This window comes from Poecilia formosa, unplaced genomic scaffold, assembly GCF_000485575.1.
Source record: "Poecilia formosa unplaced genomic scaffold, Poecilia_formosa-5.1.2 Scaffold393, whole genome shotgun sequence".
NCBI lineage: Eukaryota > Metazoa > Chordata > Actinopteri > Cyprinodontiformes > Poeciliidae > Poecilia > Poecilia formosa.
Genome location: NW_006800332.1, coordinates 39,132 through 53,688, shown reverse-complemented (window position 1 = coordinate 53,688; position 14,557 = coordinate 39,132). Strand labels below are relative to the sequence as shown.

The 14,557-nt window shown below is 38.5% G+C and overlaps 1 protein-coding gene across 1 annotated transcript in view; it reads left to right on the top strand.

The window, feature by feature from the left end:
- Positions 1-782: 782 nt before the first annotated feature.
- The window catches only part of LOC103154611 (myelin protein zero-like protein 2), a 23,896-nt gene continuing 10,121 nt past the window's right edge, over positions 783-14,557 (top strand). Inside the window, exon 1 of the mRNA XM_016662870.1 lies at positions 783-1,098. Within this exon, the coding sequence (XP_016518356.1) occupies positions 1,044-1,098 (55 nt within the window). The 5' untranslated portion in view covers positions 783-1,043. The remainder of the gene's footprint in view (positions 1,099-14,557) is intronic.

Sequence of the window (14,557 nt, the reverse complement as noted above, 5' to 3'; positions counted from 1 at the left end):
TATTTAACCCTTTTTTAAAATGAAAAATCAATCCGAGTACATCACCCTGGCACATTAAATGCCACAAAACAAAACCTGGACGATTCAGTAACACACCAACAAGTAACTGATTTTTATTTTTATTTTTATTATTATTTGTGATGAGCTTTATGTTATATTTAGTTTTTGTTTTCTTGTACTTGTTCTCCGCTTCACAATTAAACAGATTAAAGTTTCTCTTTTTTCTTTTTCTGTAATGTGCAGTGAAGGGATGTCAAACGTCATTATTGAAGTTGATATCTAAAATAAAGTCGCCTAAGATTCCAGACTTCTTTAAAACGTCAGCGTTAATGACTGACTTTGCATTTATGGGGAAGTGATGTCATAAGCAGAAACAAACTTTCAAGTAGATGAATGAGGTGACATCTCAGTAATTAATATTACGGAAAAGCGCATGATTTAATGATTTTATGCCATGATTTAAAAATCATGGCATAAAAACATATTTTCTATTTAAAAAAACAAAACAAGTTTTGCTACTGCAACCATTGCTGTCTTACTTTTTCAACAGGTTTGGTTTAGAATTAAAAGAATTTAAAATATATATGAATTTATTTTTTATAGTGTATAAAACTTAAGTTATAAAATTGTTTCCATTACATGTTTGAGACCGATTAGATTTTCCAGCGTATGGTCAGTTTACATAACACCTGTAGCAGCAGAACTGGTCCGATGAGACATAGATGTTCAAATCTTGTTCCTCTTCCTCTTTTTTTCCTCCTTTCTTTTTTTTTCACTCCGCCCGAAATTATAGTGGGAGGGAGGGTACTAGGAGTCAAATCTTTGAGGCCAGAAGACAGGCTAGGAAGCGTCTTTGGACAGGGAAGCTGAAATAAAGGACTTATCGCGACCTTTTTCTATTTTCTTCTCTTTCTTACTCTCCCCCAGGGGAGCTTTTTGCCGCTCGGTTCTGCTGTCTCTGTGAGTCAGTCTGTGGAAGGAGTTTGAACAGGCTGGGGTTTGTTGACTCTTCTCCCCCACTGCTCAGTTGACTGGCCGACCAAATGTGCGTAAAGGGGCTCAATATCATCGCTGTCCTGTTTGGACTCGCAGCTTCAGGTGAGTGAGACTGAAAACGCTGGTATGCTTTTAGTTTAAAATGACGCTTGATGTTCTTTAATCTGTTTCTTGGTTGTACACGTTGATCTAATTTGACTTATCGAGTCAAAAGTTTCCATGCTGTGCTGTCTTTTTTTTTTTTTTTTTGGGGGGGGGGGGCGGATTTTAAAACTTAGCTGGAAGACTATTTGGATATTCCATAAATAGTCGAGGTTTAAAATTAAAAAGACAACCGTGACTGACTGTCCGCTAGTTAAGACTCCGCTGGGACCCCTAACCTTTAACTCAATGCGCTGCGGTGCGTCATCGGGAAGTGGAGAACTTTGGCACTGTGGCACCGGGTGGGTCGCTTAAGAATTCCTGTAAAACATCCTTAGTAAGAACTTCTTTCTGACGAACTAACGACTTTACCGGCATCAGAAGTCTGCCGCATTGTCTTTGTGTTTTCGCACAACCTCCTTTTCCTGCCCATTAATGCGCATCCGTGCTTGTGTACGTATACGCTGAGACTCTAAAGTGGCCACTTGGACGCAGATAAGTCCACCTGCTTCCCGTTAGCAGGGGGTCCAGGATATGTCTTGGGATAAACAGTAATGGAGCACATCCTCCTATTAAAGCGCTCAGAAGGCGCCGTAAAATGTAACACGTTTTTGTAAGTGCGCAAATGCGCGCATCAGCGGCAATTCATTCAGCGTACGGCAGGTTGTTTAACCTTGAAGTAATCTGCGCCCAGCACTGTTAAGTGGATTATATTGATTGAACATTTCCATCCAGTGCCAAAGCACCACGCAGGGGTCCGGTGTAGCAGCAAGCTGCTTATGTTTACAGTGAACATGTGCCTGTGGATCCATCATAACAGTCTGACAGGGCCCGAGCAGCAGGATGACTAAATATTTGGATGTGGAAGGATGGCTGATCAAATAAGTACATGTTTATGAGGGAACTGATTGCAGCTCAGCAGCATCTCAGTTCTCATGATTGTTTGCTGTAGAGTTTTTCTTCAAGCTTTGTTGCACTGGCATCCCACTAATGAAACAAGAAAGCACATGTCTCATGACAGATATAACACATGTGCACAAAATTTATTTTCATCTGTTTTTTTAACATCTGTTGCTATTGCATAATCTGAAAGACTTTTTTTTTTGCTCTTCCCCCTGCTGCTGTTTTAACTAGTGAAGGGTTTTCCTAAAAACATTTGGTTTTCATTTTTGAATTTACAGAAAGACTCATAATATTACAAAACAGAATGGTGTTGCCCTAAGCTTTGGAGATCACCTGTGCTGGAGATGTGACTATGACCTCATTCTGATATTCAGGGCCATGGAAAACGTGATTCTTATGAAGTTTACCTGAATCTCTTCTGAGAGACCAAAACAAAGTAGTGCATAGTTTTGAAGTAATTTGAGAGATGATCTAAAACGAAAGATAAAGGCTTTTCAAAACATTTTAAAATTTGATATCCAAAAAAAAAAAAAAAAAAAAGCTTATTTTAATTTGGCAGCCATTTATGCTGAAACCAATCAGAAGTCAAGTGGTTAGAAATTGGAGTCAACTTGTGCATAATTTAATTGTAGGAAGAATACATAGGTTTAAGATCTCATTGGTCGTAGGAATTCTCCCTGGTTAAAACCAAGGAACACAAGCAGGTGGGTTAGAAATGCAGTTCTTGAGAAGTTTAAAGCAGGGATGTTCCAGACTTTGAACAACTCACTGTTCAGTCCATCGTCTGGAAATGGAAAGAATATGGGACAACTGCAAACTTACAAATGCATGACTAAACTGACAGGCTTCTGGGGTACGTTTTCTGATAGACGCTGCCCTTGCCTTGGCCTAACTTGAGTCTGGAGGAGCTGCAGAGTTCTCCTGCCTCAAGCTGCTCAGTTTGACCCACCAGCAAAACTATGTGTGGCAAACAGCGTGCATCATCCTAAGCACATTGTCTTAGTTCGTAAAGCATTGTGGTGAGAGGATCAAAAATTGCCTTCCAGTTTAAATTTTTAGGATTTTATTTGTATTGCAGTGAGGACGTCCCATGTTGGCTTCTTTCTGCATGGAGCTCTTATGATCTCCATATGTACATGAGGGTTCTGTCTATATTTGTCGGCTTTCTCCAACAATCCAAACACATAACTGTTAACCAATCACAGTTATGTACCACTTCCTGCTAGTCTAAAACATAAAATCCAGATAAAACTAATGGAGGAATGTGGGTGTAATGTGACAAAATGTGAAAAGTTAAAGGGGTATGACTGCTAATGTAAACTTTGTAGGTTTTGAAAGATATTACACTTGAAATTCTGATTTCTATCTGTATTCATTTGAAAGCTGTGCTGTTAAATACCTTCTTCCTCCCTCCCAACCCCCACCACCACTGGTAAACATCAGCTCTATGTCTCCTTGGAGCCCCCTCCCTGTTTTGGGTGTGTAGCCCACACTGCTGCCCACAAGTTTCCATCTACCACAGTTAGAAATATGAACCATGAGAGGAAATGTGGTTTTCGTTTTTCCGCCAATCACTGTACTTGCACTTTTAGATGGGCCTACATTTCTGAAAATTGTCATCAGTGGTTACAGTTGAATTGCATATAATGGATGTTGGTGTCAGGATGCAGCCAGTTCTGTTGGAAGTCGTCAGCTTCAACCCACATTAGCTCTGCAACGATTTACAAAAAAATAAAAATAAATAATTCAGTCTGTGCTTTTAGAAATCCCTCAGACAAGAATGTATAACCAAATTTTGCTCACGCATGTTCATATTTGACTGCATTCTGTTCCAAGAGTCCTATTCTATGTTTTCATCTGAAACAGCCCCATACATTGCATAATTACCCCACCAAAGGTCCTGCCACACTTTTACCATATGTTGCCAATTTCCTCTTGGTGAACAAAGTTTCTTTCATGTTGAGTTCTGGAGAACTACATCATACAGTCCAGAGATACCTGGACTTCTGGCAGGTCAACGTAGAACAAACTGCTGATTTTACTATTAGATATAATAGTTAGCCTGCATTGTGTGAACTTGTTTAAGAACTTACCAGTTATTCTAATTGATGGGATAAATGTTTAAATAACATGGAATTCCAAACTCACTGCATCCCAATAGGAGGTGTTGGGTATTTCTGGGAACATAACGTGACTTTGGAACTCACTGAGGAGCTAGGGTTTTGCTTTTTAAAACAAAATGTGTAATGAAGCAGACATGAAAATGACAATCCAGGGGCTGCTGAAGGCTCACGATGCTGAGTGGTGAAGGCTTCCACCCTCACAGTTTCTGTTTATGTCCATGCATGCAACCCTGGATCTGAATAGCAAAGGCTGAAACAGAAACATCTTAGAGTTTTATTCCTGTAAGATGTATAAACAAGGTCACTCCAAAACAAACAAGCTCTGTAAACACAAAACTTGGACTAGTCAGCTGAACGTCTAATCAAATGTTGAAATCAATAATGAAATTTTCAAAAAACTAGGTGAGAAAAATATGATCAAAAATAATCATTAGGAAAACCTATAGCTGATTAGGGAGTTTGCATCTGTCTTTTTTTAAAATTTATATACAGTCATTTTCAGTAAATTAGAATATCTCCACATACATAATCACAGTTAGATTTAAAGTACATTTTTAAAAGGTAGTTTTTTTAAAGTGCAAAAAGACATTTTTGCAATAAGAATTTCATTTTTTTTCTGATATAATCTAAAATGTTGTGTGTTCATTAGCTGTAAGCAGAAACTCATCTTAATAGAAATGAAGGCTTGAAAACATTGATGAATGTAAGCAATCTATCATAGGTTTCACATGGTGAATTCAGTTATTTAAATAAATGTTTTAAAAACAGTGTAATCTGATTTTTTTTTTTCATAAATGGTACTATAAATATTAGACATAGCTGCTCAGTGCTTTAGGCAATTCGTTGCATGAATTAAACCAGAGAGGATTCATGTTTTGGTTTGAAGTTTTAATGAAATTTGTTTTAGAATTTTTGTGAGTGAAAAAAAAATCATCACAGTTTGGGTGTAAAGGGTCAGAAAGCTGAGGGGTGTTCCTGTGGAGTGTGTAGTGTTTCTGTTGTTTTTTATTTAGGATACAGGGACCAGCCTCGTGGGATTTTACAAAGACCATGTAGACGTTAGATGGATGTTGTTGTTTTGATTGTATCTGTAGTGATTGGCAGTAAACTCCCAGGTGTTTTATGGCGATTGAACTCCTCTGATTAACGTATTTAGTGTCTTTGCGCTGACACTGAGATCTGGTAACGCACACATCGTTTGTTCTCCTTTTACTCATTGGGCTTTGTTACTGTGCTTGTACATGGTGAGCTCAGGATGGAGATGGAGACAGAGGCGTTACTCCAAACTCCCAGTTCCAAACTGGTCATACTGAACATTTTCCACAGTCCTTCGATCTTTCACTGCATGTGTTTTAGAAATGGTACACATGGATTGGGTTGGCATCAAATCTGGGTCTCGCTTGACTGTGACAATGTGCGGTCAGACTTCCTTTAAAAACTTGCAATACAGAGAAAACTGTCATACTAAACAGTTTTGGTACCACATTTTCTGGCATGCTGGTGTTATTAGAAACTAAATCTCACATTTGTTCTCTTTTTCATCACATGGCTGACATTGACTCACTCACACTCCGACTAACAATTTGTAGAAAGAAGGGAGGTCGACTTCGCTCAGTTTTAATTTCTTAAACTAGATTACTTTCTTGTCTCGTCCAAACACAGATATCCAACTAAGTCGCTTTCAAACATCGTCATCCGTCTTTGTTGACTGTAGCTCTGTCGTCTTCATGTCTGTGCCTTACTTTAATGCCTCTCTTCCCACAAGATTTTTCCTGTCCAGGCAGTAACATGAAAAGCTCACAGGCTGACATGTGCCAGCCTGACTTAACATACAGGTTTAGCACACAAGAACACATACTTTGCCAGTGACTGTATAGCTGCTGTTGACTGCAGAATACCAAACGATCACACAAGCTGTGAGTCTTCAGTTGAACCTTGTTGAGTTTACAGTACAGGAGAAGCATCTTGGAAATGTTTACTGGGATATATCTGTTATCTGTCTCTCGTGGCGCCTCTAATCTCTTGCCTGTAGTGGCATGAACAGAAGAAAACATGGCTGTGGTGTTTTTTTGTTTGTTTTTTTGACATGGTGTGCTGACACACGTTGGAGTGCACCGAGCCCTTTGAGATGAGTTGACAGAACGACTCAAGGGCGCGTTGAGTCGACAATGACGTATTAATACGCAAGGTCAAGCAGCCGTCTGTGAAGTGTTAAAATGTACCAAGGTCCTTGGCGCCACGTGCAAACAGGGAATTTGATTTTCATTTCACACTGTAAAGTGTTTGGGTTTGCCAGCGTGTGTACGATTTGAGCACACACACATTTATCTCCATCTCAGGAAAACTCAAATTCTGCATTGTTACTAGTAGCATTTTCTGTTTGCATTGCCACAGTTTTCCAATTTTTTATTTATTTTTTTTGGCCCAGTTCTCAAAGACCTGGGCACAAACAAGCAGATCTGCATGTCAAAGAAGAACCCCAGGTAAATTTCCATATTAGTCATTATTTTCCTCTGAATCCCTTTCTGTTTGCGTCGTGACATACGGAAAGCCAAGATGCATGTCCTTACTGGTAATAAACTAGAAACATTAAGGGCAGATCAGTGATAAAATCAGTGTCAAAGCTAGAAAACACAAGTATGATCCATCTTCAGTCATTTATTTTAAAATGTACAGTTTAAATCAGATATAAACATAAATCAAATTAAAATGCACACATTTCTTCTCACTTCCTGATTTTAAATCAGACCAAACATCTCTCCTTTAATAATTATTTCTAACTATTTCTATTGGCTAATTCAGGAGTGTACTGACATTTTTAACTTATTTATTTTATGTGGTTTCATCTTGTAGACCAACACAAAGTAGGAATTGTGTAGTGGAATAAAAAACAATATGTTTCTTTTTAGAGTTTTTAATGGTAAACATGTGAAAAGTGTTGTATTTCTATTCAGCTCCCCAGGATAAATACTGTGGAACGTCTTTTGCTCAAACAATGTGCTGCATGTCTTTTGAATAATGTTTTTAGCAAGAGAATGAAATCGTCTGATCTCTTTGTAAAACATCTCAAGACCAGTCAGGTTTGGATGACAGGTGTCTTTGAACATCAGACTTGGTCTTACCGCAGATTCTTATGTGGATTTAAGAATTTTTTTTTGTTTTGTTTTGTTTTAATCCAGCGTCGCCCTGCATTTAAATAAAATACTTTTCAATCCACTGTGACCAGCTTCACTCTCCCTGTTGAAGAAAATTCTCCAAACCACAATGGTGATTAAACACAACAGAGTCTGGATATAATCAGACAAAGAAATAAATAAAAAGCTCAACACAGCCTTTGGAGGTGCAGGAAAATCTGGAGCTAAAAACAAAGTTTGTGAAAAAAGTCTGTATTTGCTTTCCACACCTCGTCACTGTCACTTTGTGGATTTTTCGCTGTACAAAGCGAAGCACTCACTTCATTTGCATGTGTAAGTAAAATTAGTATGTTAAAGATAACAGAAAAGAAACATGAAAATAAACGGCTCACAAAAGGGCTAGCGCGACTTGCCTGTTGGTTTTCTCGCAGATTGGAATTTAAAAAGTGTGATTCGTGATTCTTTGTAAAACGATGATGGAAAAAGTTTCATAAGCTGCTGAGCAAGTTATAACCAGTCACATCAACAAGGTACTTCAAGTAGAAAAGTTATTTAAAATGATTGCATAAAAGCTTGACTGCGGCAAAAACTGTGTATTTGCACTTCAGTTTGTGTCTAATTAAATGTTTCACACACTCTCCACTAATATGTTCCTGCAGTGTTTGAAAGCACAGAAAGCTGTGACAAAGCTGCAGGGTTGTTTGACACCAGTGGCTTTTATTCATTAGGCAGGAAGTTGAGCAGAAAGAGAAGGGAAAGAAATGCAGTAAAATGGTCCGGGGCTGGGAATCAAACTTTGGACTACAGTTTTTGAGGATTGTAGCTTCAGCATAAGTCGCAGCCACTCCACCAATGAGCCACATGGCACCCAAGCTGCAATATTCGACGCTTGTATAACATTAATTTGCAAATCCCACTTGTCTTCCTTCTTGGAATTGGCGGAAAGTTGAGTTGGGTTTAAGTCATTCCTAGATTTAGTTTCTGACTTCCCTGGAAACTGGAATATGGCAGAAGTAGCAGCCACTGGCACTTGTTCTTTGTTCACTAATGTCCATATTAGTTCATACTGGGGGTTCTTGATTATTTCCTCACTGCACTTTTCTTAGATGTGTCTGAAGCAAAGATCAGTGTGTGGAGATTCAGTTTGCCTGTCAGTGGTTATTAGTGCCACAGCACAGATAACTCATTTGTATCATAATTGAAGAAGCTAATTTGTCTTCTGTAGGTGACGCATGTGGAACCAATGGGGTCACAGTTTGAGAACTATGCGAATATACAAATATAATTTTTTTTTTTTTTAAGCCTGATTCAACCTAAAAACACAGAGACAGACTGTGCTTTTCCTCTTTAAAAAGCCAATCCCTCTACACCACATAATAAAACTGTTTGCAAGGAGCAGTTCTCTTTGTGACTGTCTTGGAAAATTGGTACGTGCCCCTTTAAGGCAGCTTGCAACGATCAGAGGTCTGTACCTCCTACACAATGTGGCTTGTCCTCGCTGTGTATTCTGTCATTTGCCCACTCCATCATCAGCTCTGGAGCAGAGGGGGAAACCGCAGTGGGACTGGATCCATTCTGACTCACACCACTGTTTCACAAGGGACATTTGTCTATATAGTGCAGTAGTAAATATGTTAAATTATAAGGTAGCCTTTTTGTTGTTGGATTGTTTGTGTGCCAGACGCTTGTGGGCTGAGCTGGATTGAAGCTTAGACCCCCTCCTTCCATACCTCCAGCAAGAGTATCTAATCCCAGGGAGAAGTTGTCGAGTCAGCTGCTTGGTGGGAGTGAAAGGAGTTTGATGGATTAAATACTTATCCTCATTCACTCACTTCACGTTTCCTCTGGACACTGTCGCCTGATGAATTACAATTAGGCTGGAGGAAGTAGGAGGAGAGTGGAAGGAAGAAAGGAGGAGAGAGTTCAAAAGAGAGATTGATTTTTGGTCAACTGACCTCTAGACTGCAGTCGGACACATTAGTCCGACCTGTTTCTCCACATTTGTCGTTAAAGAAAGTGGGGGTGGAAAGTTTAATAGCAAAACAGTTATGATGAACATTTTCAGTCTGAGGAAAAAAAATTGATTTCTGTCCATTACCTTATAAAAACATTTTTAAAAGCTTTCTTTCGCTTTTGGTTGTTTTTGAGCTTTGAGAAAGATTACTAGAGACAGGTTCTCGGTTTTAATCTTGCACATGAAGAAAGAAAATGATGGATGTTTAAAAACACATGGATATAACTTAATTATTGCATTTTTTGTGGAACTATTTTTTTTATTTTTTTTTCGGTATAGCAGAATCTGGTTTGTAGGACATTTTCTAAACGGAGCATCCTCCACACGTCTTTGCCCCACTAGTAAAGATGTGTGAAAAGAAATTTCATAAGAATAAACAGATAAGGACCTTTGACTATTTGCTCCAGTTTGTTTTCATCTCTGTTCTCTTCAGCTCAGCACATGTTTTCTATAGGATTTTGTCTTGATATAGCAAAATATCTTGGCTCATCATACTGCTGAAAGAGCTGGTGATGACCAGTTTTCATTTGAATCTTCTGGCATTTGATTTCATCATTTCAGGCACATTAATAAGGTTCCCTGGCCAATTGAAGTAAAAACAAGCCCACTTCATCAGATACTTGCACAGTGCTCATAAGGTGCTTTTCCACACAAATACACTTTGATTCAAACTAGATACTTGAACCTAAAAGTCCAATCTTAGTTATAGTTCCTGTTAAATTTTATAAAGTCTACAAATTTATTATGATGGGACCAAAAAAACTTTTCCTCTTCCATGCCAGTTTTAAACATTATTTTTTTTTTTTATCATAAATGAGTTAAACAAACAAACAAAAAAATTCCTCACATATAAAGAATAAAAGGCATCTGCCATTGCTAGATATCCCACTCTGTTCTTTTCCAAGACATCGGCCTCTGCCACGTGATATTTTCCCTGCCCTTTGGGAACAGGAAGTCTCAGAATCAGAGATATTGTCCAAGATTGTGTGCATAAACAAGATTTTTTTTCCCATGCTCACAGGATACAGACAGTAAGTGTATATGTAAAATTAGTGAATACATAAAAGATTACTTATGTAATATACATGTATGATCAACATAAAAAAGTAGAGATTTTTAAAGGAACAATCTTAGAAATGTATTTTTAAGGAATTCTTGGTACAAATTTGTAATATTGTCCAAAAAACTGATTTCTTACTGATGTTTTTTTCTAATGAAATTAAAGTTCAGAGTTAAAGTTGGCTAACTATGCTAATTTGCAAATGCCAGCTAATAGAGTTTCAAGTAGCATTTTGACAAGATATTTTCACTTCCCAAGCTGCATTTTCTTTCCTCTATGTATTAAGCTCTAGCAGATAGATGAATTTTCCTTCAATAATTTACATTTCAGAGGAAAAAATTGTGAATTGGTGAGTCCACAAATAGGCTGGAGTCCACTGTCAAATTTGACTGTCAAATTTCTAGCTAGCAAACATTGCATTTGCCTCTGTAATGCTGCATTACTGTACTTCTTCCCAGCTTTTCCTATCTCCCATCTCTATGTCACAATGTTTATTTCAGCACTGTGTCCATCTCAGGGGTTCCCCTTCCATTACACCACTCAACACTGACCCACTCCCTCAGCTCTGGGTTCTGAAAACATGTTACCTGAACCGGCTTTTCCCAGCCCCTCGTGAAAGGCAAGCCTTGTGCAAAGACAGAAGGAACCAAAACTGGCCTTGTGAAACTTCTCACAAAGAGCAGAACAGGCTCTTTGTGAGAGACTCGGCTCTATGCGTGTTTTGTTCCGTCTTAAAATGTGTCCTTCAAACGCGGGGCAGCGAAACAGGCTGGTTTCCTCCCATGGTCCGGTTGTTTCTGAGCCGTGATTATGAGAGGAAATGCACAAAAACAGGCCCTTTTGGGGGGTAATGTAATGGGACTGATTTTCTGATTCAATAAGTTTTGCCAGGTCCTTGGTTTCACTTGCTGTCATTCTTAAAGTCTTGAAGGAAGATGATTTTCAGCCCTGGCTGAACACTGCTTGTGTAAGCTGTTTAGCCTAAGCTGGAGTGTGGAATAGCTCTTTGTACATGACTGTCAGTCACGTACAAGAGCAGGTTGCCTGGTTTACGTCAATACAGGATAAATCTTAGTGTTTTCTAACTAGTTTGCCTAAACCTTTAATAGATATACTCCTTTTTTCACATTGCAAACATGAATGTTGATGTATTATAATGGGATTTAGTTTTATAGTAGAAAGTCAATGATAATTAAATCTGAATTTAAAAGAAAATCTTGCATGATTTTCAAGTTCTTATCTAGACTTTTAGACCTGGACCTTTCTTTATTGTACACAGAGATAATGTTCAGCATTTCATTGACCTTTTCAAAGGAAAGATACATGGTACCAGTTTGTAGCAAAAAATACTAATTTCCACTTGTATTTGCAGTCCCTGGACAGGTTGATGGCAATCAATGAGTAACCTTTAGAACTCACCTAATTAGTTAAAACAAATTAAGTGTTTTAATCTCGGCATAAATTCAGCTGTTCTGTGGCAGGGGAAGTTGTTTCTTAGAGAGCATTAATGAACAAACATCATGTAGATCAGTCATCACAACACAGATGAGATAGTTTAGATCAAAGCAAATCTCAAAGTTCATCCCTAAATCTAATGGAGAAATGTGCTGCTTAGACGACCATCCATGCAATCTGACTAAGCTTGACCTATTTTTTATTTTCATTATTTTTTTTTAAATGGAGAAATATTTCAGTGCAAGACTTGTAGAGACATCCTGCAAAAAAACAAACAAAAAAAAACATGATTTTGCAAAATTTGATTCAGGTGTGCTGAATTCAAATCACAATCTTCTCTAATTCTTATAGTAATAAAATTAAGAATTGTTACTAATTTTTAATCCCATTTAATGTAACCATACATTCACATATGTACTCTGTTTGTCTTGGTCCATCACAAAAAAAAATCCTGTGAATTGCAATATGATTTGTGGTTTTGACATGACAAAGTGTAACAAAGGTCAAGGGAGACACTTTTGCAAGCCTCAAAAGGAGAATGGACCGGCTGAGGTCCATTCTCCTTGAGAGGTCCATTCTCCTAGGAAGCATCTATAAAAAAACAGGATTGTAAATTTAGTGTTCAGGAGGATGCTAAGTATATAAAATAAAGCATGGACATTTAAAGCATTGATAAAATTGTTTATTACTCTGGGTGCAAGAGAGAGAAGACATAAGTCGAACAGAAGGAAGGTTCCTGCAGACAGAAAGTTTAGGTAAAACTAAATGTCTGGGTTTTGCTGATCCTCCTTAAAGCCCTCCTAAATGTCACTACCAAGGCTTGGCTGCTTCTGTAAGCTTAGAAGAGCGTGTGCCTCTGTCAGAGAGTCTGCCAGAGGCACAAATGTTTATCTACTGTTATTTTTGTTCTGCAGGTATGAAAACCAAATGGGACCTCTTGCAAGCACAGTAAAAGTTTGGTTTGCATTGCTATTGTAAATGTCAAGCTTGTTTTCAGACTGTTCTGGACGCTGCCAGGGTTGCCCTTTGTCACTGATTCTAGTTGTAACTTTCATGGACAGAATTTCTAAATGCAGCCAGGAAGATCTCAGTTCAGACTTTACCATTTAAGACTTCAAGCGTAAATGCTCCTTTTTGCAGTTGATGTAGTGCTGCTGGCCTACATCAACCTCCTGGAGGTGCTGGGACAGTTTACAACAGAGTATGAAACAACTGGGATGAAGGTTGGCACCTTCAAATCTGAGATTATTATGGGTTGTCACCTCTAGGGTGAGTTGGCTGCTTCTACAAGAAAATAAATTCAAATATCTAGGGTGGAGGAAGCATACTGACAGGCTGCTGTAATGCAGCTGGTGTAAGGTGGGGCAGAAAATGATGGACTGGAAGGGAAAGTTTTATTCCACCCTTTCCTCACTCATGAAACGATCTCTGTCTGCAGCTGGATCCATTCCTAGGGATGGAGAAGGGAACGCTGCTCATTGAGTCACAGCTACTCTGTTTTTGTTGTATTTACGTCAGGCTTAAAAAAAGTCCAACCCGACCCGCCCTGAGCTAGATCCAACCCAACCAATTAACTTTAATTAGAGACCAGAGCCCAAAGTAAACCTGATATATTTTAATTAAGATTTTACTGTTTTCACTTTTACACCATAATTTGAGTAAGCATTGTAGCTTCTCCCTTTTGCAGGTTTTTTTTTAATATCTTCCAACTCCATTTTGTCGCTTGTTATCGCAGGGTGAGTCAAGTGCAAGCCGTCTGGGATGTGAGATTTATAGGATTGAAGCAGGGCTGTGTGCAGTGTGCTGCACCAGTTGCAGTCTAATGAACATTTACACCTTACTTTCTTTCTTTCCTCAACAGGGTAAGCTACCAACTCCTCTATTTAGACCATAAGTAGATTAATACAACTTCATATCCGGCATTCTTGTTTGTTTTTTTATGTGCTGTATGTATTGTAAGCTTATCAAATGCGCCACAGAAGGCCAATCCTGATCTTAACATTGAGGAAATAATTCTGGCCCAGATTTTGGCTTGGGTCTTATGTCTACTCTACCGCTTTGTGTAGCTCCAGTTGTGATAATTTTGCCGTCTGGGGGCCTTCCTCGAGAAATCTTCAGGCATATTCTACAGAGACTATCTGCTTAAGACATTATTTTCATAATGACTCAATAGTCTTGGGAATGATTCAGAATTCCTCTGGGTAGCCGAACAGAGGAATATCTGAAAAATGATTTTTGAACCATAATGAAATAAAAACTTGAGGTGCTCTAAACACTTTCTGTTAGCAATGTACCAACCTTGACAGTGTGAAAACATGAATCTGTCAATTTGGCTACACGCGTAAGAACCTGCCAACCCTGGTTTCCTCTAAATGAAGCATATTAATGAGTCAAATACTGTTTAATATTCATTCCTTCTTCTTCAGAAAGCTTTTCTTTACAGTAACGGGATCACAGCCAAGCAAATCTAATCACACTTGAGTGAGTCTTGCTTATTATTTCACAGTGTATCAAAGTATTTACCCCTTTGGCTCCAGACGGAGCAGTGGAGTGGAGCAGCTAGCACCAAGTAGTGTTGACGGGTGGAATAAAGTACATTAATGGCTCAGCATGTTCATTGTAATGTAATGTATTGGATGCATTGATAGAAAATATGGAGTAGTGCCAAGTCCAGCAGTATGTTCTGTAGAGGCTGTGTGTGTGTGTGTGTGTGTGTGTGTGTGTGTGTGTG